We start from the raw sequence: 21385 nt of genomic DNA, 5'->3' as shown, positions 1-21385 counted from the left end.
AGTGAATGACAAGAAAATTATAAAACCAGCTTATCTGGTAGGTAGAAACATCTAGGCCCAGAGGATAAAGAGGCTCTGATAAAATGGAAAATGAGCACTGGAAAAGCAAAGCAGGTTGTTTGTAGAGGCTAATCCTCTTTCTATTCAATAGTCTGGAAGGCTGGACCCCAAAATATTCACAGTGACCTGAGTGGTGGGATGGTGGCGATTTTTATCACCATGCTTTTGCTTTTGGCTATTGTGGCCAGGTGTTACCTATGTAATTAAAAGAAGAGAAAACCAAGTTACGCAGAAAAGAAATCCAGTGGCTGCGTGGAGAAGAGACCCTAGTGCTACTCTTTGGTGTATCTTTAGGGCCCACAGCCCTAAAAGGGGATTTGCCAGCTGGGCCACTGTAGAGGACACCGAGGCCCGCCTCTTACCCTGTGAGTGCGGCCCCCCTCCCTGGGACCTCATTTTATCCGAGAACGCTACAGAGCATTTTCCAAGGCAGTCCACGTCTCATGAAGTCTTCCTATCCTGCCCCCAAGAAAATGTATTCCTCGTACGTTCCTCGGTAGAACTAAATGTGATTTCCGTTTTATGTCTTTATAAGAATTTTCCCAAGTAAGGGGAAATAAAAGAGTTTATAGGGCACTACACTCCCCTATTTTCAGCTCAGTGTGGCCACTGAGATATTAGCTCCTGGGCTCTGTGTCTTAGGGAGGAGATCCTGGGAGGCTGGAGTCTGAACCCCCAATGTCTTGCATATGGAGGACACCATAAATATTTGCTGCATTGAATCAGCCCTCAAGAAGAATCTTTTTTCTTTGTGTGAATATTATTAGATTTTTATGTTACCTAATATCCTCTGTGGAGAAGGGCCCATTTCCCCGCATATTAATCTGATGCAACTGGACAACAAGTAACTTGGTTCTGTCCAGTTCACACGTAAACTCCACCACCTTGTTCATTGCCTGCTCCAAGCAAAGTGAGGGGAAAATGTTCTATTTGCCTTACTACTTGTCTCCTAGATATCTCAGCCTGGAAAAAGCGAATTATCGGGATTTTTCTCACCCAGAGTTTTTAGATGTAGAGCTTTGTTTGGCATTAATAAAATATCATGTATCCCAGCTCCTGTTCCTTTAGAACTGGGTTGATTTTCCATACGGCCTGCACGAGTGATTTGCAAACACGGTAGGTGCCCTCTGTCAGCATTGCGGGGTCAGAGGGATGCTTCAGGGAACGAAGCCACTTTCAGAGCCTTGTCAGCACATGGGACTTGACAGTGGCAGAGCCGGGCCCCCAGCTGCATTTGTATAGCAGCCCATTGACTGACCCCAAGGGGAGCCCAACTCTGACCTCTCTGCAGCAGAGAAGCTACCAATTCAAATATATGTATTTTTCATTCCAACTCAAAGATGAAGAATCAGAGACCTCTGGGTCCTTGGCCCTTCCTTGCTCCTGCAGAGAAATAATCTGGTGAGCACTGGGATTGCTTGTTTTGCCATGTGCCCAGCTATAGAACAGGGACTGCCTGAGAGACTGAGGCCTAGACAGCTCAGGGCTATGTGGCAAGTGCTGGAGCCTGGCAGATGAAAGACCACATGTGCTAGGTGTGATGTTGTTTCCCCTGCCCGGTGTGTGCAAGGAAGGTCTACACCTTTGATCTCCTGCAGCACAAGGGAGAACATTGGATACTGTCCGAAGACCCCCACCTGGGAAACTACGAATGAAGGCGAGGAAGATACAGTCGACTCTGAGACACCTACTCTCAACATCAGCCCCAGCTGGACTCTCAGAGTACCCGGGGGAAAAACACCTTCCCACAATCTGCCTTTCCTTTGTGAGTAGCCCAAACCTCAGCAGGGTAATTCAACCATCTTGTTTCATGAACTTCGGTTCATTCACAGATACCCATCGAGTGCTTCTTTGCCCAGCATGTGTGTCTTCTCCCTTTTTCTTCAGCAACAGAATACCTCACACTCTCTGCACCAGCCATATCAGCCTCTCAGATTCTCATGGGTGCTGTCCTCCCTCGAGCCACAGGGCCTTTGCACAAGCTGTTTCCTTGGCCTGGAGCTCTTCCCTTCAGACCTCCATCTCAGCTCATGCATCCCTTTCTGAAGCAAAGCCCTGCTTTGATTCACCTGTCATGCCCATCTAAGAGTACTCACAGCACCATGTGTCCTCACGCACAGCCCTCGTCACAGGTGCACTGTGATGACTGACTCATCTTTCCCCCCACTGTTTATTGCGACCTGCTCTGAGCTGGGCACTGGTGTGTGATTTTTTTTCATTAGTGTCTGTTTCCCCCAAATCATAAGAACTAATAACAGTAGTTCCTAAGACTTGCTCCTCCCTAGAGCCTGGCTCATGGAGTAGGGCTCCATAAATATTGGTTGAATGATTGAGTCCTTGCCAATGTACCTAACCAATAGATTTAATTCCCCACAGACAGTAAGAATTTGTATAACAGGACAAACTACAACAGGATCCAGTAATGAGGGATCACAACATGGGCTACACTGACCACTACTGGTTCCGGTGGTGATCTGGATCTAGCACCACTTCGTAGGAAGGAAAGAGCCGTGAGGCTGTGCTACCAGCTGTTCAGGTGGCTCTGCACTTCACGGTGACAGATGAGAACGGTGATAAGAACGTGTGAGAAGCCAGGTGCTCATGACAGTGCAGATCGTTACAGGAAAAGAAATTACTCTTGAATGGGAGTCCGAGATCTCCTGCTGAACATGCACAGTGGTGTTTAGAGTTTATAACTAGTAACAAAACCCCACCTTTATTACTGACATTCCTGCACAGAAACAATTTTACTGTTGTGAGTTAGAAACCCCCACACCATTTTCCCCACTAACATTATTTTGGATCACGTGACATTTCTTAGGGGTGTAACCATCACAGAATAGACCACCTCAGGTGAGAAGACGTAGGAGACACAGAGACACAAACAACTCTATCACCCAGAACAAAGCTTACTTCCTTCAACATTTAGGGGCTAGGGCATGGAGATTGGAGGACACACCATCCCTCCTCCCTTAGGGGAGGGCAGAACGTGGCATGGTCAAGCCAGCCAGCTCAAATCCTCGAACTGGGTGCCACAGCCCCAGATGCTACCTGAACACGTCCTGTTACATCACCTCGGAGCTGGCTGTGGTACCAGCACCCACTCTGTGTACGCATGCTCGGGTTGTCAAGGAGACCAGCAGTATGTGGGACAGCATGCCCCCAGAGCTGGAAGTCAGACTTTTAGTTGGGGAGAGGGGAGACCTATTCCCCTAGGTAGGCCTCAAAGATATGGTAGGTTCATATGTCACAACAGATGAGAAAATTTGAAGCCGGAGGTGAGAAATTATGACCCTGGTTTTAGGCGGTGGTGGAGGGAGGGGGTGGCATTCACCTAGTCCTTCCTTGAAGGACAGTCATGCTACTTGCTTTGCAAAGGGCTAGAAGGTAGACTGTGTAGGGAGGTAGGCAAGAGTGGTTTTCTTTTCATAGCCTGTTTCCATGGTGCCTGAAAGCACTTGGCAATCTACAGCTGGGGAGTCTTGGACAGCCAGAGGGGGCCCCAGGGCCTTATCTCACGCGGGCCACCCTCTGAGGCCCAACCTTCTGGCCTCTCTGGGCCCCCAGAGTGACAGAGGCCACAGGCGAGCACCCAGGGCCCCTCTCTCACCTCCCTGGGGAAAGGAGGTGAGCGACATTGCAGACAAAGAGCAAAGCAGAGAGAACAACTGAAGAGCCAAGGTCTACAGCTCATGCACAACCCCTCCCTTGCTCATGCCCTTGGGGAAAGTTCTACGAAGCATGAACTTCCTGGGTTTCACTGAAGACCAGGCAGGGCGGTCTGCCCAGCAGACCCCCTAACTAGGAACACATTCTTTCCTTCCCCTCGGCCTGGACAGCAAGGCCCAGATGACCAGATAAGGGCCTCTTTGATTTCCAGTGTGTTTACACATGCTGTGGCCCCACATCTTGGAAAGAACCAACCACATCCAGGCCGGTTAGGACGCTTCCAGGCAGGGAGAGGGGAGATGGACGGCTTACCTGTTCCTGGGAGTTCATCACTCGCAACTTCATCTGCTTCAGGTACGTGGAGGTAAGGGGCATGTTGTAATCGATAATCCCGGAGACCAGGGGAGAGGGAGGTTCGTTTTCTGGCAGAAAGAACAAAAGGAAGCCACTCTGAGTCTGTGCCCAGGTTCCCCTGGCAAACACCACACCCTGTCACCCACGCAGAGAACACAGAGCCTGAGGAGGAGGAAGGCACAGGCCGGACCTGCGAGCTGGCGGGCCACAGCTGGCCTGTGGATGTGGACCAAAGGTGCTGAGAAGAGGTTGCAGTTGGGGGCCAGTGTTTAGGAAGAGTTCACAGGTGAAAAATCAGGACTATTTGGCGGCTCTGAGAAACGGAAGTTCTGGTCATTCCAGGGCCCACCTTAACATGTGGCCAACAACCACTGCAGCTTTGCCGAAGCCCCTTCTTGCAGATGGGACAGGAGCTCGCCGTTTTGTCATAGTCCCCGCCATTTCCTATGCACATTTTCACGTGAGTATGATACTTGCCAGGCCCTCAAAGACATTTATGCTTCCGGCCCCGGTCTGAGCCAGCTTCCTGGTGCACACATGCCGCCACCACCTGACCCCATCTCCCACCCCCACAGTGTCCCCCCAAAAGCATGGGCAGGTACCACATGGCTCACAGGTCTGGCCCAGGCCTCCAGTACCTGCCTCCCAAATTCTGGTCCCTCCTTAATCACATGGAGAGGAGACCTGGTCCTCCCATTTATTGCTTTCTTGTCCTGAAGATCAAAGTAACACATGTTCTTTTTTGTAGAGCATTTGCAATGTGTGGAAAGATGTAAAGAAAAAAAAAAAAAACAATAACAGCACTAAGCAGCTTGGCATATGCTTCTGTTTGTTTTTTCTTTTCTATGATTTCTCTTCCTTATGTACTTGATATTAAAATGCATACAGAAAATTATGTAGTCCGCTTAAAAAAATTTTTTTTAACATCGTCATAGTCATTTCCCCCACCATCAAAAATCTTGCTTTTCTTTGCAGATAGCATTTCTATAGCTGTGTACTATTTTACAATAATTTATTTAAGTCATTCACTCATGATTGGCTACTTAGGTTGTTTCCTATTGGGGGTTATTAAAAACAGTACTAGAGGGAACATCTTTGTGCATGAATATTGGTATGTATTTCTGATTGTGTCTTTTGTAAAGATTTTATTTATTTATTTATTTGTTTGTTTATCTGTTTATTTATGTATAGCGCGGGCATTCGTGCAAGCGGTGGGAAGGGCAGAGGGAGAGGGAGACAGAATCTCACACAGATTCTGCACTGAATGCAGAGCCTGATATGGGACTCCACCTCATGACCCCAAGATCATGACCTGAGCCAAAACCAAGAGTTGGACGTTTAACTGACTGAGCCCACCCAGGCGCCCCTGATTGTGTCCTTTTTGGATGAGTCCAAAAAATGGAATTCATGGGTCAAAGGGTAGGACTGTTCCAAGACAGTGAAAACTTCTGGCTAAGCTGCCTTCTGCAGGGGCTGCTGCAGTGAACACTACCCACCCATTGTGTTCTGCATCTTAGCTGCCGCTGTGGGTGCCCCAAGGGACAGACTTAAATGGCACAGGAATAAATCAAGGAAGATGGGGAGCATGATTAAAAGGGAGCCTGTCACCCTTCTCCCCAGTCTAGCTTCCTCTTCAGATGTCTTCAGACACCTCAGATGACCAATCTCAAAACCCTGGAGCCACCTGCTGGGGCCTGTCACCCTAAATGGGGTCTCATTCGGTCCGTTAGTCACTTGACCCTGCTTCACCCTCTGCCTGGGGAAGAGTCGTGGTTACCCAGTTCTCTGGCCTCCTTTTCCTGCCTCCAAGACTCCAGGCTTTTGGCCCAAAGCTCCCGCCAGTACCTAGTTCTCTTCAAGGGCTGGGATTTGAGCAGTGCGAGAAGGAGAAGCAGGAGTGACTTCTGGGCTGGATGAAGCCTGCCATCCACCGTCACCGCCGTGCTGGAGAGATGGGCTGAAAAGCAAGTGGGTGCCGGGGCCCCAGTGGGGGAGCCAGAGGCCAGGCCAGGAAGGCCCCTGCAACCTTGAAAACACTATGCTGAGTGAAAGAAGCCAGACGCAAAAGGGCAAACACTGTATGCTTGCACTTGGATGGAGTATCTAGGATAGGCAGACTCACTGAGCCAGAAAGTCGAATAGAGGTTATGAGGGACTGCGGCTTGGGAATGGGAAGTTATTGCCTCATGGGTACATGGTTTCTGCTTGGGGTGGTGAAAACGTTTTGGGAAACACACAGTGGTGATGGTTGCCCAACGGTGTGAATATAAATAATGTCACCGAATGTACACTTAAAAATTACTAAAATGACAAGTTTTATGTTATAAATAATTTACAATAAAGGAAAAAAGCCCCTGCAAACAAGGGGGTGAAGCTACCCAAAGGGGACAAGGGAGTCCCCTGGTTGATATGGATAAAACAGTCCTACAGAAAATGGAGTCCATGTAGACTGAGTCTGGGGGACTAGGGGTGTCCTTTTGAGGTGCTTTACTTCTGGGGACCATACAGGTTGAATAACATTTTTTAATCAAGTTTTATGAAAATACAGAACTATGTTTTGCTTTTTGAAGCTGTGTTGTCACAGAGTTTTTGTGTTCTTCAAGGAAGAACTAAATGTCACTGATATCTCAGAAACTGGCTTAAAATGGGCTGAACTTTTTTTTTTTTTTTTTTTTAATAGAGATTTCCTCTTTGTTCTGTGGCAGAGGGTTCTGGTCCGGCTGCAAGCTGGTGCCTTCTAACAGACGCCTGGCGCTGTGAGGGAACTAAAATCGGTTTCATTGTCCTCGGGTTCTCTTCTCGCCACCTCACCCTCAGCCCAGACTTGACCTCCTGAAACCCAGGGGCATGTTAGGACCTGCCTCCCCCCAGATCGACAGGGCTGGAAGCACTATGTGAGGCAGACATTTGAGCAACCGCACTGAGGTGGTGTGTCACTCCAAAGAGCCATGGTTCCTGTTTTCAGATCCTGGGTCTTCAGACAGAGAATTCTGCCATTTCCGTTTCATTTCCTCAGAGACATGGCTGTCTGGTGAAAAGCTGTGGGCAAGGCTGCCCTTGCCCTAAGGATGGCTGGTCAGAGTTGCAAAGGAAGACCTCATCGAGTGTCATGGTGACTCTCTGTGTTTGGCCATCCATGGAGGTCGGCCACTGTGTTCTTTTTACTGATGGACACCCCTGGCCTGCCACGACCGCTTATGAGAAGGTTATCTTTAATAACACCAGGTACAGCCTGGTTTAGGGGGAAAAAAAAAAGCAATGGCTAGGATGGCACTCTCAGGAGGAGGGAGGAGGGGTCTTCCTTGGCCTGTTCCCCTCCCCCCCCCCCAGCATGGCCACAGCTCAGAAACCACCTCCAGCGCCCAGAGGCGAGCTGGGAGGGCTCAAGAAGAGGAGCCTGGCCACCCTGGGCACACACACACAAATCCATCAGCGATCCAAGGGCAGTGAAATGCTCGCGCCTGTGCCTCCAGAAGTGAGAGTTCTGGTGGGGAGGCAGGACCATGGCAGGCAGGGGGCATTCCAGGTGAGGAAGGTGCCAGGGAGCTGGCGGTGGGACCGCGGTGAGGAGAAAGGCAGGCAGGGTTTGGGGCAGTCAGGAGCCCCACGGTTCTGGAGGTGATAAGTGGCTCACATCAAGAGGATCGGCTTGGTAGGAAAGAGGTGAGGAGCAGGGGCCATTGGGAGCTCTGTGGAGTCATGCGCTCACAGGTGAGACGCATGCCAGGCTGGGCATAAGCTCAGGTGGACTCATGAAGGGGTTAGCAGCGGCTTCCCTGGGCTCTGCTGAGACAGGCCAGCCCCCGCTGTGGTCAACACACAGAGCAGCCATGCCTGAGCCGTTAAAAATAACCTGATACCACTGGTGAGGTAGGTGTTCGCAAGGGTCACAGGGCCGCCATGATCCAGCAGGCTGCTGGGTGAGAGAGGCAGAGGGATCTCTCAAAGAAACGTCTCAACACTCTTTGACAAAGAAAACTGAAACCTGCCCAAGGGCTAGCCTTGGTTTTAGGGGCCTTGGAAATAATCAGTGATGTTGAGTCTCGACCCTAGCCAAGCCAAGTGCTGACCTCCACAGCTGGGCTCCAATGGCATGCATCAATCAAGGCAATTTTCAGAGGAGGTAGTGGGTCTTGCTCCTCCAGGTGGAGCACATGGGGGCAGTTCTCCCAAGCTTTCACCTACAGAATGGAAGAACTTAGTCCAGGGACACCCGGGGCTTCCTGTGCCAATGGCCAGTCACCCAGGCGGGGCTGGATGTTGAAGGATGTGGGCATCAGGAGGGCCCAGAGGAGCTACGAGACCAGCCAGCCTGTAGTGGTGTTCAGATTTGGAAACAGAGACCCGAGGCCTGGGGCTGGCTCAGAGGGTGATGGAAAGCCTCTTTCCCAAGGATATGAATCAGCAGACCAGCAAGTATTTAAGGAGCTCTGCTGTGCGTGCATTCGGTCTGGGTAAGGTGGGGGATCCCTGTGGGCACAAGCCCTGCACTCAGCAGGGTGGGACTGATGGCCAGTCCATTAGCGCCCAGGGGAGGAAGAGCTTGGAGGGCTCTGGAGTAGCTCAAGATGGCTTTGTGGAGAGAGGGTCTGAACAGTGTTCAATCACTTAGCTGACAGCTACTCAGCACTCCTTAGGAGTTCCACGCAGACCCTCCTGCTCCAGGAGGTGGGTACTAGTAATTGTACCCCCATTTTACAGATGAGGTACCCTCCCCATGTCGTACAGCAAGTGAGTACGAAAACTGGGCCAGGCCAGCAACCAGGCCAGCACAGGAAAGACTGCAGGGGCAAAGGAAGCAGCTGGAACGGGGTCACCTGGGCGGGCCACCGGAAGGCAGGATCTGGAGGGGCCAGGCACAGAGGGGGTTGGCACCAGACAGAGGAGTCTGGGCCTGGTGCGAAGGAACCACCACCTGAGTGGACGATTCTGTCTCCGAGGAAGGGCCCCTGCAGGAGGTAATTGGGTTGCCCACTGCTAACTCCTAGTTTGCGGCCATGCAAACAATATTTTGTCACCTCAAAGGAAACCGGAGTGTGCCTGCAGAGGCCCCTTTCCCCAGGAGCTGGGGCTGGTCTGAGGGCACACCCGATTCTCACTCTCTGTCCCCTCTACGCCTGGACTCACTCAGGGGTGGTGGAAAAGGAGCGTGGAGCTGGGAGGCCCTGGAATTTCCCATCCTTGGACTTCCTGATCCTCGGCAGCCTCCTTTGTTTGTGCTCCTGGCGCTGGGGGAGGGCAAGGGACTGTCCAGGCCCCCATGCTCCGCCAGGGACAAACTGCTGAGCAGGGGAGGCTGCTTTGCTTCCTTTCTTTCTTTTTAACACGAGGCCAGGAAGCCAGGCATTTTCCCAACAGCCCCTCGAGAAGTCTCCATCCTGTTCCTTGCCCCCCTCCTGCCCCACCTTCCTGGGACAGGAACATAGGCCCGAGTCTGGGGCCTGGGGCAGGAGAGGGAAGGGGTGGGGGCTGGCATGGCAGGGGTGCCTAGGAAAGAGCAAGCAAGTATGGCCATATCCCAAGAGGCCAGCATGGCGGGAGGAGATCAGATCTGCAGACTCTTAGCTGGGGCATGAGAAGAGACACCCTGCCAGCTGGCCAGGGTGGTCCAGGCAGCTAATGCCTCTGGCCATTAAGCAGACAGGGGAGCCTTTTAGACTCCGAGGCTCTCCACTAACAGCTTCCAGAAACCAAGCCCTTCCCTTTTGCCCAGCATCCAGGTTGTATACCCAGGGTGCTCACCTAGGTGGGGTGACTGATCAGGTGTCTCCCTGCGGAGCCCCCTGAACATTGGCATTCTTGTGTCTGGACACCGTAGACAGAGGGTAGGGAGAAATAGGCTGATGTTTCCCACGTGCCTGCTGCATCGGATGCCCTCCAGAGTGGGCTCCCTTAATTCAGCTGCAAGAGGCAGGCATTCCTCCCATTTTGCTGATGATAAAATAAGTTCTCCTGCCTTCCGGTGGAGCTTGGACAACTGATTTCACTGTGACACTCGTCTGCGCCTCATTTCCTCAGTGGCAAGCTGGGACAGATCCCTTATAGGATCTTGGAAGCTATTGTGAGCAGAGAGATTCCCAGCCTGCCACGGGGCACTTAGCAGCGTCGAGGCACCACACCCAGGAAGGCTGGACCCCCCCCATACTTTGCTAGGGGCCACACTGTCTCCCACTCCCTCAGTGTCTCCTCCTTCCCTTGCGTGGGAAGCTGCTCTCCTGCGGACTGAGAAGCAGCACTCCTCCTGCTGCCAGCAAGGACGTGTCCCATGCAGGTTTACGCCACCTGCTCTCTGTCCTGCCTGGAGCAAACCCCGGGAAAGGCAGGCTCCAGCACAGTGCCCACAGAGCTGGTTGATGTTCTCGGAGGCTCCCGCCTGGCGTGACTGCTCACATTCTCCCTCCCCCCCCCCCCCCCCCGCCACTTCTCCTTCTCCACCTCCCTCCTCCCCTCTTCCCTCCTCCTCCCCGGGCTTGCGGGCATGGTGGTGGCAGCCCGGAGAAGGCACAGGCTGCTGCTGAGCTCAGCATCGCCCTCCTGGCCATGCCAAAGCCCACAGATGAGAAGCAGTGGGGCTGCAGCCCCCGGGACCCTGCTGCCTTCACTGAGGAGTGGGGGAGGTGAGAACCATCCTCCACACTGGCAGAGAGCGCAGGAGCAGAACGCAGGGAGCCTGCAGACACCCCAGAGCAGCCCGGGAACCCGGCCGCTCTTGGCCTAGCCTCTGTTCCTCTAGGCCAGCGCTTCAGTGTCTGGCTCCGCCAGTTGCTATGGAAACGGTTAGGCCCGAACAGGAAGGGACAGGCAACCACCAGCAGGGCACACGCCCCTGGGACCCAGACCCTAACAGGGCGGGGGGGGGGGGGGGCAGCAGGGAAAGCCCTCCTGGCCAGTTTGCAGGTACCAAATGCTGTCTTGGCCCAGGGCTGCAGCCGCTCAGCCAGCGCCAGCCCAGGCGGGCCAGGGGCCTCCTCCGAGGCATCACTGCAACAGCCCCAGCCCTCCTGCATGCTAGCCCCGTGCTGGCATGGGGATGAGCTCTCAAACCTCTCGTGGGCCCCCCCACAGAGGTGGGTACCACGATTAACTGCACCCACAAATGAGGGAACTGAGGCTCAGAGAGACGAAATCATGTGTTCAGGACACAGCTGCTATGTGGCAGAGCTGGGATTTGAACCCAGCCGGCGTGGCCTTGGGGGCTCTGCTCTTAAACCAGGAACCTGGCATTTATGAGGTATGAGCCACACTTGTTCCTGTCCCACAGGCTTTAGAAGCCACCCAATGTACCCAACGAAGATGCAGCCATGGCCTAATGACCCCATGGACAGGAAGGCTTCGGGATTTGGTGAGTCAGCTGGTGTCAGTCACTCACAGGCATCAGAGACCACCAAAATGAGGAGGAAAAAAAAACCCACTTGACACCTATGCTCTAATTTCTTTGTTGTCATCTACTTGAGCTTTGTTGTTGGTTTTTCCTTCCCCAGAAATGGTGGATGCCCCTGGAGTACCACCCGAGCACATGGCTTGCCCTTCATTCTGAGTCTGTTCCCATGCTCAGGCAAAACACCCACTGACTTTAGCAACCCTTCCAGGCCTGATGCCCAGCAGCAGCCTAGAAGCCCTGACAGACTGCCCACCTGGGCACCATCTCTCAGGGTAGAGCTACAATCGCACCGGCCACATGCACTGGCCCACCTTGATGTGCCAAAGCCGCCTGCGAAGAGGTGGGCCCCAGACCTACTGGAGGCCTCTGGGGATGTTCAGGTTGAGGTAGTGAGGGGACAGAAGTGGGGGTCCCTGCTGCATCTCAGTGGGCAGGGCAGAGCTGGAAAGCATGGACATCAGTCCCAGGGACCCACCTCGGCTGGTCACAAGTGCTCCGGGCATTTAAATTCTAAGTAATCCCCACAGATTTCCTGGATGTTTGCGGGGAGGGAACGAACACTTGGGGAGGACCTACTACTGGTAGATGGGGAGCTCTAGGGTAAAAAGGCGCATGTGGCAAGAGGCATCGTGCTCCTGTCTCCAGAGAGCTCACAGACAGGGCCGTGAGACCAGACCCACGAGGGCACTGCTCAGGGTGAGGCCTGGGCGGCAAGAATTAAGGAGCTTAGGGAAGAGGGCGAGGTGACAGTTTCCATCAGGAACGTCAGTGGGAGAAGAGGATCTTGAAGGAAGGTAGGAATGTACCATGGGCTTTTCAAGGAACCCTGGCTTTTTTTTTCCGGTTAAAAAAACGACAAAAATGAGGTTCTCTGGGCATGGACCCACACTGGCCTCTGGGAATTGTGACAACCGCTGGCCATGCACTTTTCTGTCTGTGCCAGCAAAGGGCAGGCCTTGCTGGTGGGAGGGCCTTTCCCTGCACAGCCTCCCCCAAGCCACCAGCACACCCGCCTCCTCCCCTACCTTTGGGCTCCAGGCCATTGGAGTTAAAGTGCATCCTCTTCTGACACTCTGTGCAGCTCATCAGGAACCGGGTCACGGCCTCTCGTGGAAGGAAGGCATAGGTCTCTGCAATCTGGGGACAGAGGAGGTTTGCTCATTATATGGGCCCAGGGGGAGGCCGCCTGGTCACCAGGTCACCAAGGTCTGTGCTTTGGTGGCAGGTGCTTGGTCCTTGCAGAAAGGGAAGGGATTCGAGGAGCAAGGAGCAGGTGTCCTCAATTCTTAGCCATGGAAATGAGTTAGTACTCTTATGGAAAACCATTTTTTTTTTAAATTTTGAATAAAGGAGTTAGAAATTGAGAAAGCAAAAACATTTAAACATTATCTAACCTACGTTTTATTTATTTATTTATTTTTAAAAGATTTTATTTATTTATTTGACAGAGAGAGACACAGAGAGAGAGGGAACACAAGCAGGGGGAGTGGGAGAGGGAGAAGCAGGCCTCCTGCGGAGCAGGGAGCCCGATGCGGGGCTCGATCCCAGGACCCTGGGATCATGACCTGAGCTGAAGGCAGATGCTGAACGACTAAGCCACCCAGGTGCCCTAACCTACGTTTTAATACGGAATACTCCACGGGGCGCCTGGGTGGCTCAGTTGGTTAAGCGACTGCCTTCGGCTCAGGTCATGATCCTGGAGTCCCGGGATCGGGTCCCGCATCGGGCTCCCTGCTCAGCGGGGGGTCTGCTTCTCCCTCTGACCTTCCTCTCTCTCATGCTCTCTACCATTCTCTCTCTCTCTCTCAATAAATAAATAAAATCTTTAAAAAAAAAAAAAGGAATACTCCTCTCAGAGCATTTTATTGTTGCTCCTGAAAAATGAGTTTATAAACATTGCTCTAGGGGAGGGTGAAACAATTCCCATTCTTAAAGATGGATAAACAGATCCACTTATGAATCTACCAGCTCTGGGCCTATGAACAGAACCCAAGGTTCTACAAGCTCTTCCTGCGATAACTCACAGATCAAGAACATTTTACAAGACCAGTGCTCTAACCCCTGAGCTATGGAGCCAACTACGATCAAGAACATTTTAGAGAGAGCTGTGAAAGTCTGATGACAAAGGATCAGATTTTTCAAACTGGACACGCCGTTAAGGACCCCCATGTTCCAGGTGAGGTCACTAGGCCCAGAGAGGCAGACCTACTTGCCTAAGGCCACACAGCTTGTTAGAGGCAGTGGCAGACTAAAGCCCATGCTCCAGGTCACACCACACCTTAACTGCCTCCAGGGGGCCTCTCCAGCCCGGGAGGTGGGAAGGGAGGTGAAGTAGATGGGAGGGAATACAAGAAACAGGCTGGGCAGGGGAATGGAGGAGAGGGTGTGGGCCCAGAAGCCCAGCCGTCTCCTCTTGCTCTGGGTTTTGGGAAACGCACTGGCCCTGGTTTGGCGGCCTCTTAGGCCCGGGTTCCCTGGCTGCGGGGGTGGGGGGAGCTGCCCAGTTGCTGGTTTCCGCACATTTCCCAGCACCGGGGCCCTCCCGCTCCTCTCCACTAAGGGGCAGCATCACCCCAGCATTCCACCATCGTCGCTGCAGCCCAGCGGGGCAAAGTTGGCTGAGGGCTCTGGTCAGCCCACAGAGGGAGGGGACTGCTCTCCAGGACAGCACCAGGTCTGCTCCTTCGGGATGCATGAGTGCCCTGTGCCACCTCTGTGGTGGTCAGGAGGTGGAGTAGGGTAGGGAGGAGTAGATGGGGGCGGGGGGGGGGGCGAGGCAGGGTTCCAGGGCTGTGGCCAGGCCCTCAGAGGGCCAGCTCAGGCTGTGCCCTCAGCTCAGTTGGTGTGTGGAGCTTGGGGGCCACCCCTGCTTGGTGGCCGGCTGCAAAGACAGAGTTAAATTTTGGTGACACAATTGTTATTTCTCAGCTGATTTGATGCTCTGCGGAGCAGGCAGGCTCCTTGATGAGTTATCTCCCTTCCAAATTCCCTGTCTGATTGCCTTCCTCTGGAGGTCAGGGACAAGGGCAAAGCCCTGCTCTCTGATTGGAGCTGGTGGATGGGAGGGCATGCAGCCGGTCCTCCTCGGGTCTCAGGGCTCCGGGATGGGGGCTTTCCTGCCACACACAGAGACATCTTCATTCCCAGCCCAACCTGCCCGGAAGTCTTAGGGGTGGCATGTCCCTCTCAGGCCTTCAGGGTTGGAAGGGTTGGGCCCTACTGAAGGGCTGATGGAGGCAGGAGTAAAGGGCCAAGTGGGCAGGGTGCCCGCCGGGCAAAGAGTGGGGCTGTGGCTGAGCTGGGCAAACAGATGAGGTCGGCCGAGGCGCCGCAAGGTGCGGCATCCCAGGTCAGACCTCGAAGAGATGAGCTGAGGACCTGGGGGAGGAGTGTCATGTCTGCTGGGAAAGGAGGAAAGTTGATACCACAGGAACAGCCCCACTTCACTCTATGGAGCTCACCTGCTGTTGGGCAGAGAAATCATTTCTCCAGCGCTCAAGGAGAGCCTTCCTGGTCTGGGTGCTCTGGTGAGGGTGGCCTGCAGCAGGGGCAGAGGCCCTACTCACCACCTGACCACCGAGGGTACAGGTGCAATTCCCAGAGAGGGCCCAGCCCAGGCGGCCCTGGCTCTCCTGGCCTTGGCAGGGATCCCAGCAGTACGCAAAGCTGGCTAGCGGGCCATGGGGCAGAGAGCACTGGGAGCACACCTTCTGGCCCTGGGTCCCACACAGGGGGAGGTGGGGTGGACTCAAGAAGGCTAGGTGAGAAGTCCTTGCAAGCCCTGCCCTGGGTGGCTGGCATGTCTGCAGCCTCACAAAAAACTCCATGGGGAGTCAGTGAAGTGCAGAGTCCAGCGCAGCTCCATGCTGCTGCAGAGGGGTCCGCACAGAGGAGGGGCAGGCCTTCAGCCTTCACTCTCCTGGCTCGTCCACAGGAGAGATGGGACCTCCATTTCTGTTCCACTACACAGATGCCCAGGGCCACAGGACCCCAGGATGAGCTGATAGAAGGAGGACAATCCTCGCTTATGCTCTAGTCAATAGGATGGTGGTTTTCAGATAGTTTTGGAGCTCCAGACACAGTTCTGGAAATAGTCCCTTATGCTGAAGCCCCAAATGTGAAACAGATAAAGATAGAGCTGCCGTGTTTAAGGAAGGGAAGCCCCAGGACCCCTGCCCCCACCCAGCTTCCCTCAGGGGCCTGCTGCCTAGCACTTGGGGCCTCCTGCCTGGATACTGAGACCTTTCACATTTTTCCCAGTGGTAAAATGAAGGGAGAATTCACCGGCAGGGAGAGCAGAAGCTATGTGCAGAGTCGTTGACTTGTAAGGCCCCATTTTCGCTCCCCAGCTCAGGGGCCGACAAGGACAGATGAGGCCAGTTGGGGAGATTTTCACCACTTTACGAGACCCTCCTGCTGCCCTGAGGTGGATTAGCACATGGTGGGCCTGGAGAAGCTGCTGACCACATCCGGCCCCAACTCCAAAGTGGTCTGGGCAGCCGGATCCAGACTCTGGAGCTCCGTCTAGCCTACTGGCACCCTGGGAGACAGGAAGGAAGCAAAGAGCTTGCTCCAAACCCAGATGGGTACAGATGCCAGAAAATCCCCCTTGAAAAAGGACCATCCTCTGAGTGGGATCAGGGAACTTTGTACAACCATTTGGAACCCTTCCCAGACCCCAGGACATGGGCAAGTCCTCCTGTGGATCCTCTGGATCCTCTGGTCACACTGCATCAGAGGCAAAGTAAGGCAGGGACTTACTGCCCCAAATGGGAATCCCCTGCATTGTCCATTATAAATGGCCATCTATCCCTGGCTCATATACCTTCAGTTTCAGAAAACTCATTACCTGCTCTCTCTGATCTATTGCTGGATAGTGGTGGGTGCTAGAAGCTTCTTTTTCCCACAGAAGAATGTGCCTCCTTTAATGCCCTTGAACAAGTCTGCCCATCTCCCTTCCAGCCCCCTGCTTCCTACAGGCACCCCAGGCCTGTAAGAATCTGGAAGGTCCCAGGTGCTCTAGAGATGGCAAGGCAGTTCCAGGATTCAGGTCTGGCAAAACACACAGAGACAGGTCCAAAACCCCCCAGCCAGGGGCCGATGCAAACCCCACAGTGCCAGGCTGTGCCTCTCTGCAGCCGTCAGCACAGAGTTTCCTTGGGGGCTCTTTCCCAGGCACGGATGGGACTGAAGAGAGAGGCTTGGGTTGAGGAAAATGGGAGCAGATGAAAAGAAGGGGGACAAAAGCATCCAGGCACCACCCCCACCCCCAAAAAAGGAAAAGGGTGGCAAGAGAAGGGTGACAGATGGGGAAGAGGAGGGGGAAGGGAGAGGAGGCACACCGGGGAGGAGGGAGGTGCAGCAGCCCCCTTGGCCTTCACACCCACTGCAGGAGGGCCCTGGCCTGCTCCACTCAGCCTTGGCCCTGCGGCTGAAATTCCAGCTCTGTGCGCAGCCCAGCTGGCCCGCTGCCAGTCATGTGCCAGCTCCAGGCTGGGCAGCGGGAAGTGGGGCACGCGGCGGGCATATGGACGAGAAGCCAGGAAGTGCAGAGCAAAGGGCTGGACGTCCGCTTGGCCCAGGGACACAGAGGCTGGCGGGATAGCCCAGCCCTGCCTTCTCTACAGCGTGGAGGTTGCAGACCCGGCCTTCAATACCCAGGGAGGGGCACTGGGGTGGCTCAGTCGGTTAAGCCTATGACTCGTGGCTCAGGTCATGATCTGGGGGTTGGGCTCAGGGCTCCTCCTCACTCAGCAGGGAGTCGCTTGAGATCCTCTCCCTCTGCCCCCCCCACCCCCCGCTTGTTTTCTCTCTCAAATAAATAAATCTTAAAATAAATAAATACATACATACCCTGGGAGTGCCTGTGGTGTGAGCCTCAGTGCTGGACATCAAGGGGACCAGGGAAGTCATGTGGTCTGGCTGGCCCAAGCCCATTTACCTTGACCACAGCAAGTCATTGGGCTTACTAGCTGACCACAGGGGGGTTTGTAGAGAGGGAGGATGGGTGGTGGTCAGGGCACGGGCTCTGGGGCCAGCAGCCTGGCTCTGAAAACCAGTGGGGTGACCTCAAAGCAGGTTATGTGTCCCTCTGAACCTCAGTTTCCTCACCTGTAAAATGGAGAACACAGGAGCCCCTGCTTCATATATACACCTTTCGTCCACGTGAAGGCTCAGAGAGCTGGTGCCCAGGAGGTGCTGAGCTGCCCAGCACTGGCAGACTGAATGCTGAAAAAATGGGCTGGGTCTCATGAATACCCAGGGGCCACAAAGGCTCTGGCTTGGGTGCCTCTCCCTTCATCTATGACCCTCTGGTGGGAATACCCTCAGAACTCCCTTTCCCAACACACATTACTGAGAAGCAGGAGGGGTGGGGCAGGTGGTATAATCATCTCGTGGCTCCCTCAGCCCAAACCCTCATCTTCTGAGGTCCTTGGGCACATGGGTCCATCTGTAAGACTCATTTAGGGCAAAGGCTATCTTCTGGGGACAAGGACAAACCAGATGGTTGGAATTTTTAAAAATCAGGCCACATGGGAAAATCATAGACTTATACAGGTCACCTCCACAGCAGTCCAAGGGTATTTATAGGAAGAACTTGGGGGTAGAGGTGGGGGTGGGGTTGGAGTTCACAGGTGCCTTGGGTGGGGAAGCCAGGTCAGAGGGGCAGCTCTCTAAGAAGCCAGAGAGAGGGTCAACACAGACGGGGCACGAGGACACCAGCTGACCGCCATTTAAGTGTTACGTGACCTTAGACAGGTAGATCAACTCTTTGGGTCTCGGATTCCTTAACTGCAAAATGGGACCATGGTGCCTCCGCCACAAGACTGCTCGGAGGCTCGAATGAGTGTAGCGTGCTCGGCTTTACTGGTTTAGTGGTGGGTCCGGGTTCAGAGCTGTGCCTGAGCCATGGCAATGGCAGTCAACAGGGGGGTGGGACCAGAACACAAGTAGGCCCCGCCTGCTCTGGCCACCGTCTCCTCTACCTCCCCATGTGTGATGCTTCCAACCCCTAGACTGTTGTCTCTGCTCCCTTCCGCCCACCCAAGCTTGGGACGCCTATGCCATCTTCCCCACAAAGCTGCCCCCCGCTCCCCGGCTTAGCACTAACTGCCAGCGCCCGGAGGTGTCTCTGCAAAATTCCCTGGGGGTTCTTGTTCCCTCAAAGCTAGTCTTGGAGACGTTTCCAGTTCTCATGTCTTGGTTTTGCTGTCAGCCTCCCCACCCCAGGTCGAGCTGTGATCTCCCTGAAGGTAGGCCCCATGTCCTCAGACTTCCCCCGGGGAACTTGCAGTCCTGACTTCACAGGGGCGGGTAGAGGACCGAGTGAACTCAGACGCAGGAAGCGTTTAGGGCAGACCTGGCACACAGGAAACGCCATGGAAGCGTGCGCTCTTTCGATCCTTATTATCTGGCCACCCCCACCCCCACAGTCCCAGAGCAGGCTGCAAGGGGCTGGGGGGAGGGGACAAGTGAAGCAGAGCCGGGCAAGAGGAGGGCTTTGCTCCTGCCCTCAGCCTTCTCCTTCCCTCCCTCACTCCCTTCAGCCTGCTTCTCCTTTGTGCTCAGACCCCAGAACCCGCCCCCTCGCTCCCCCCCCTTGAGCCATCTCTGGCTGCCGTGCCCTTGCCCTGTGCCCCCCTGGGTCCCCAAAGGCCGTTTCATCACGCCTCAGCTCCCTGCCCTGCCCCCGCCCAACATGTGCGGAGCCCGTGGCCTCCTGCCAAGGCCTGGGGCTGCCCGCAGAGGCCCAGAGACAGACATCTCACCGCTCGGTAGGTTTTCTTCTGCCCAGCGTGCTTGGGGGCTTTGCCTGGCTCCGCCGAGCTCTCCACGTGCATCGAGTAGATGATGTCAAAGAAATCTTCCACCACAGCGACCCGCTTCAGAGAGATGCCCTCCGGCTCCGACAGGCCATCTGCCCCCTGCGACAGGGGGGACAAGCTGTGTCAGTGCTGGGGATGACGGCGGCCGGCCGAGAGCTGGGCCCCAGGCCTGGCAAAGGGTCGGGGGGGGGCGGGGGCAGGGACGATGCTGCTCCCTGACCTCCAGTGGTAGGTCTGGGGGGCCGGGGGTGGGAGGAGCCTGCTGAGAGGGCCCCAGGGATGGGGGCCCCAGAGTCAGGGGCGCTGCTGCTACTAAATTCCCCAGAAACAATGGGCAGGGAGCGACAACGAAAATACAAATTAAAAAACCAAGAGGCTCCATGTTCACAATTTCAGACAGATTGTGCCAGACTCAGGCGGGGAGCTCTCGCATCACATGCTGTGCCAAGACCATCCTGGAAGTCTCTGGGGAGGGGGGGGTGCTAAATAGATGCAGCCCCATCAGGAGCTCACCAATTAGCAGTAACCTTTCACTGTGGTCCTGGGCTGGGGTCCCAGGGGAATGGCTCGGATCACCTGGGTGACTCCTGCCTCCACCCTGGCCTTTCTGAAAAGCTTGTCACCACTGCCCGCCCTCCCTACTCCAGCAGCTGAGCGCCAGCAACAGACCCGGGCCCTTTGTGTCTGGAGACACAGAGAAGAACAGACACAAGGCCACGTGGAGATGGCAGGGCCTCGTGAGCAGGGTGGCCACGGACCCCCGAGCCTCGCATCAGGCTGGCATGAGTGCTGTCTGCTGGTCCTGAAAAGGCGCGCCGGGATTGAGATGGGGTCCTGCCGCTGGGCAGACACCTGCCCGACTCCCACTAGCGGGGCTGGGAGGGAGCAGGGAGACTGCAGGGCATGAGGCTGGGGGATGTGGCCAGGGCCCTCAGGAAGCAGGCTGCTCGGCAGGTCTTTATTCATAGGGCACAGGAGACACACAGACTCAGGGACACCCTGCTCTCAGCCATCATCTCCCTAAGGGGAGACTTGGAGAAGTCCGGGGGGCTTCAGCGATGAAGAGCAAGCAGGCGTGTGTGTGTGTGTGTGTGTGTGTGTGTGTGTGTGTCTGTCTGTCTGTGTGTGTCTGTGTGTGTGTGTCTGTGTGTGTGTGTGTCTGTGTGTGTGTGTGAGTGCGTCGGGGGAGGACTGGGGGAAAGGAGGCGGGCTTTTCTCTAAAAGTGTCCAAAACACAAATCTCCCAGAGAAATCTTTCCTAAAGGATCTTGCTCATGGCTCAAGAACGTCAGCTCTAGGAGGGCGTGGGCTTCGTGTGTTGGCTCAAGGCTGCCTCCCTAGCACCTAGAACAATGCCTGATACTTAACAGGCTCAAAAAATAACTACCAAACGACAAACTACCAAGCGGCAGGCAGGTGGGGTAGTTTAGACATACTCTTCCTCGGTCTGCATGGGGCCCATCGTTGAAGTGGCTTTGTGGCCCTGAGCAGTTATTTTGCTTCTCTAATCCTCAGGTCCTTTACCTGGAAAATGGGGCTAACAGAAGCAGCTTTCCCATAGCTACAAAGAGGAGTAAAGGAGATACCCATGCAGCACTTAGCAGCAAGCCCAGCCCATAGGAACTGCTGGATAAGTATTATAATTACGAAGTGCTTTGCTGTTTGCAAAGTTTCCCCCAGCCATGATAGGGCTGAACGTCGCAACCAGCCTGAGGGGTTGTTAGGGTCAGGACCTGCCTGTGGTATAGGGGCTGGTAAATGGTAGAGCTGGTTTAGGATCTCAGTCTTTGTAGTCCAAGGAAAAGAGAGGTGGTGCTAAATGGGACACCTGCTCACAGAACATGCTGGCCATAGACAGGGTTTGGTTTCATCCAGCAACTCTCCCAACATGCCATGATGGGTGAACAGGGCTGTCTTTCTGCCAGTGGCCCGCCTGAGAGCAGATGGGCATCTGGAGTGGAGGGTGCCAAATCCTAGAGCTAGTAGGCAGCATCCGTCAGGGGTGACCTCACTGGCCCCGTACAGACCCTCTTGCCAATGGCTTCCTTCCTAGTCAGGATCCATTTCAATGGGGACTTCTCAGATAGCATGCATC

General features: G+C 54.5%; 1 protein-coding gene across 7 annotated transcripts in view; it reads right to left on the bottom strand.

Moving 5' to 3' along the window:
• The window catches only part of NOL4L (nucleolar protein 4 like), a 127655-nt gene that overhangs the window by 59265 nt on the left and 47005 nt on the right, over positions 1-21385 (bottom strand). For all 7 annotated transcript variants that reach the window (XR_012374726.1, XR_003209309.2, XR_012374727.1 and 4 more), the window contains exons 2-4: positions 19234-19389; positions 12490-12601; positions 4042-4151 (exon numbers count right to left, since the gene is read on the bottom strand). Coding sequence is in view for 4 of the 7 variants with exons in the window: in XM_025876458.2 (XP_025732243.1) it covers positions 4042-4151; positions 12490-12601; positions 19234-19389 (378 nt within the window). In the remaining 3 variants the exon portion in view is untranslated. The remainder of the gene's footprint in view (positions 1-4041; positions 4152-12489; positions 12602-19233; positions 19390-21385) is intronic.

The sequence above is a fragment of the Callorhinus ursinus genome, unplaced genomic scaffold (assembly GCF_003265705.2).
Source record: "Callorhinus ursinus isolate GAN/ISIS: 27379988/994484 unplaced genomic scaffold, GSC_fseal_2.0 scaffold38, whole genome shotgun sequence".
Lineage (NCBI taxonomy): Eukaryota > Metazoa > Chordata > Mammalia > Carnivora > Otariidae > Callorhinus > Callorhinus ursinus.
Note: the sequence above shows the minus strand (reverse complement) of the source record. Positions and strands in the feature narration are given on the sequence as shown.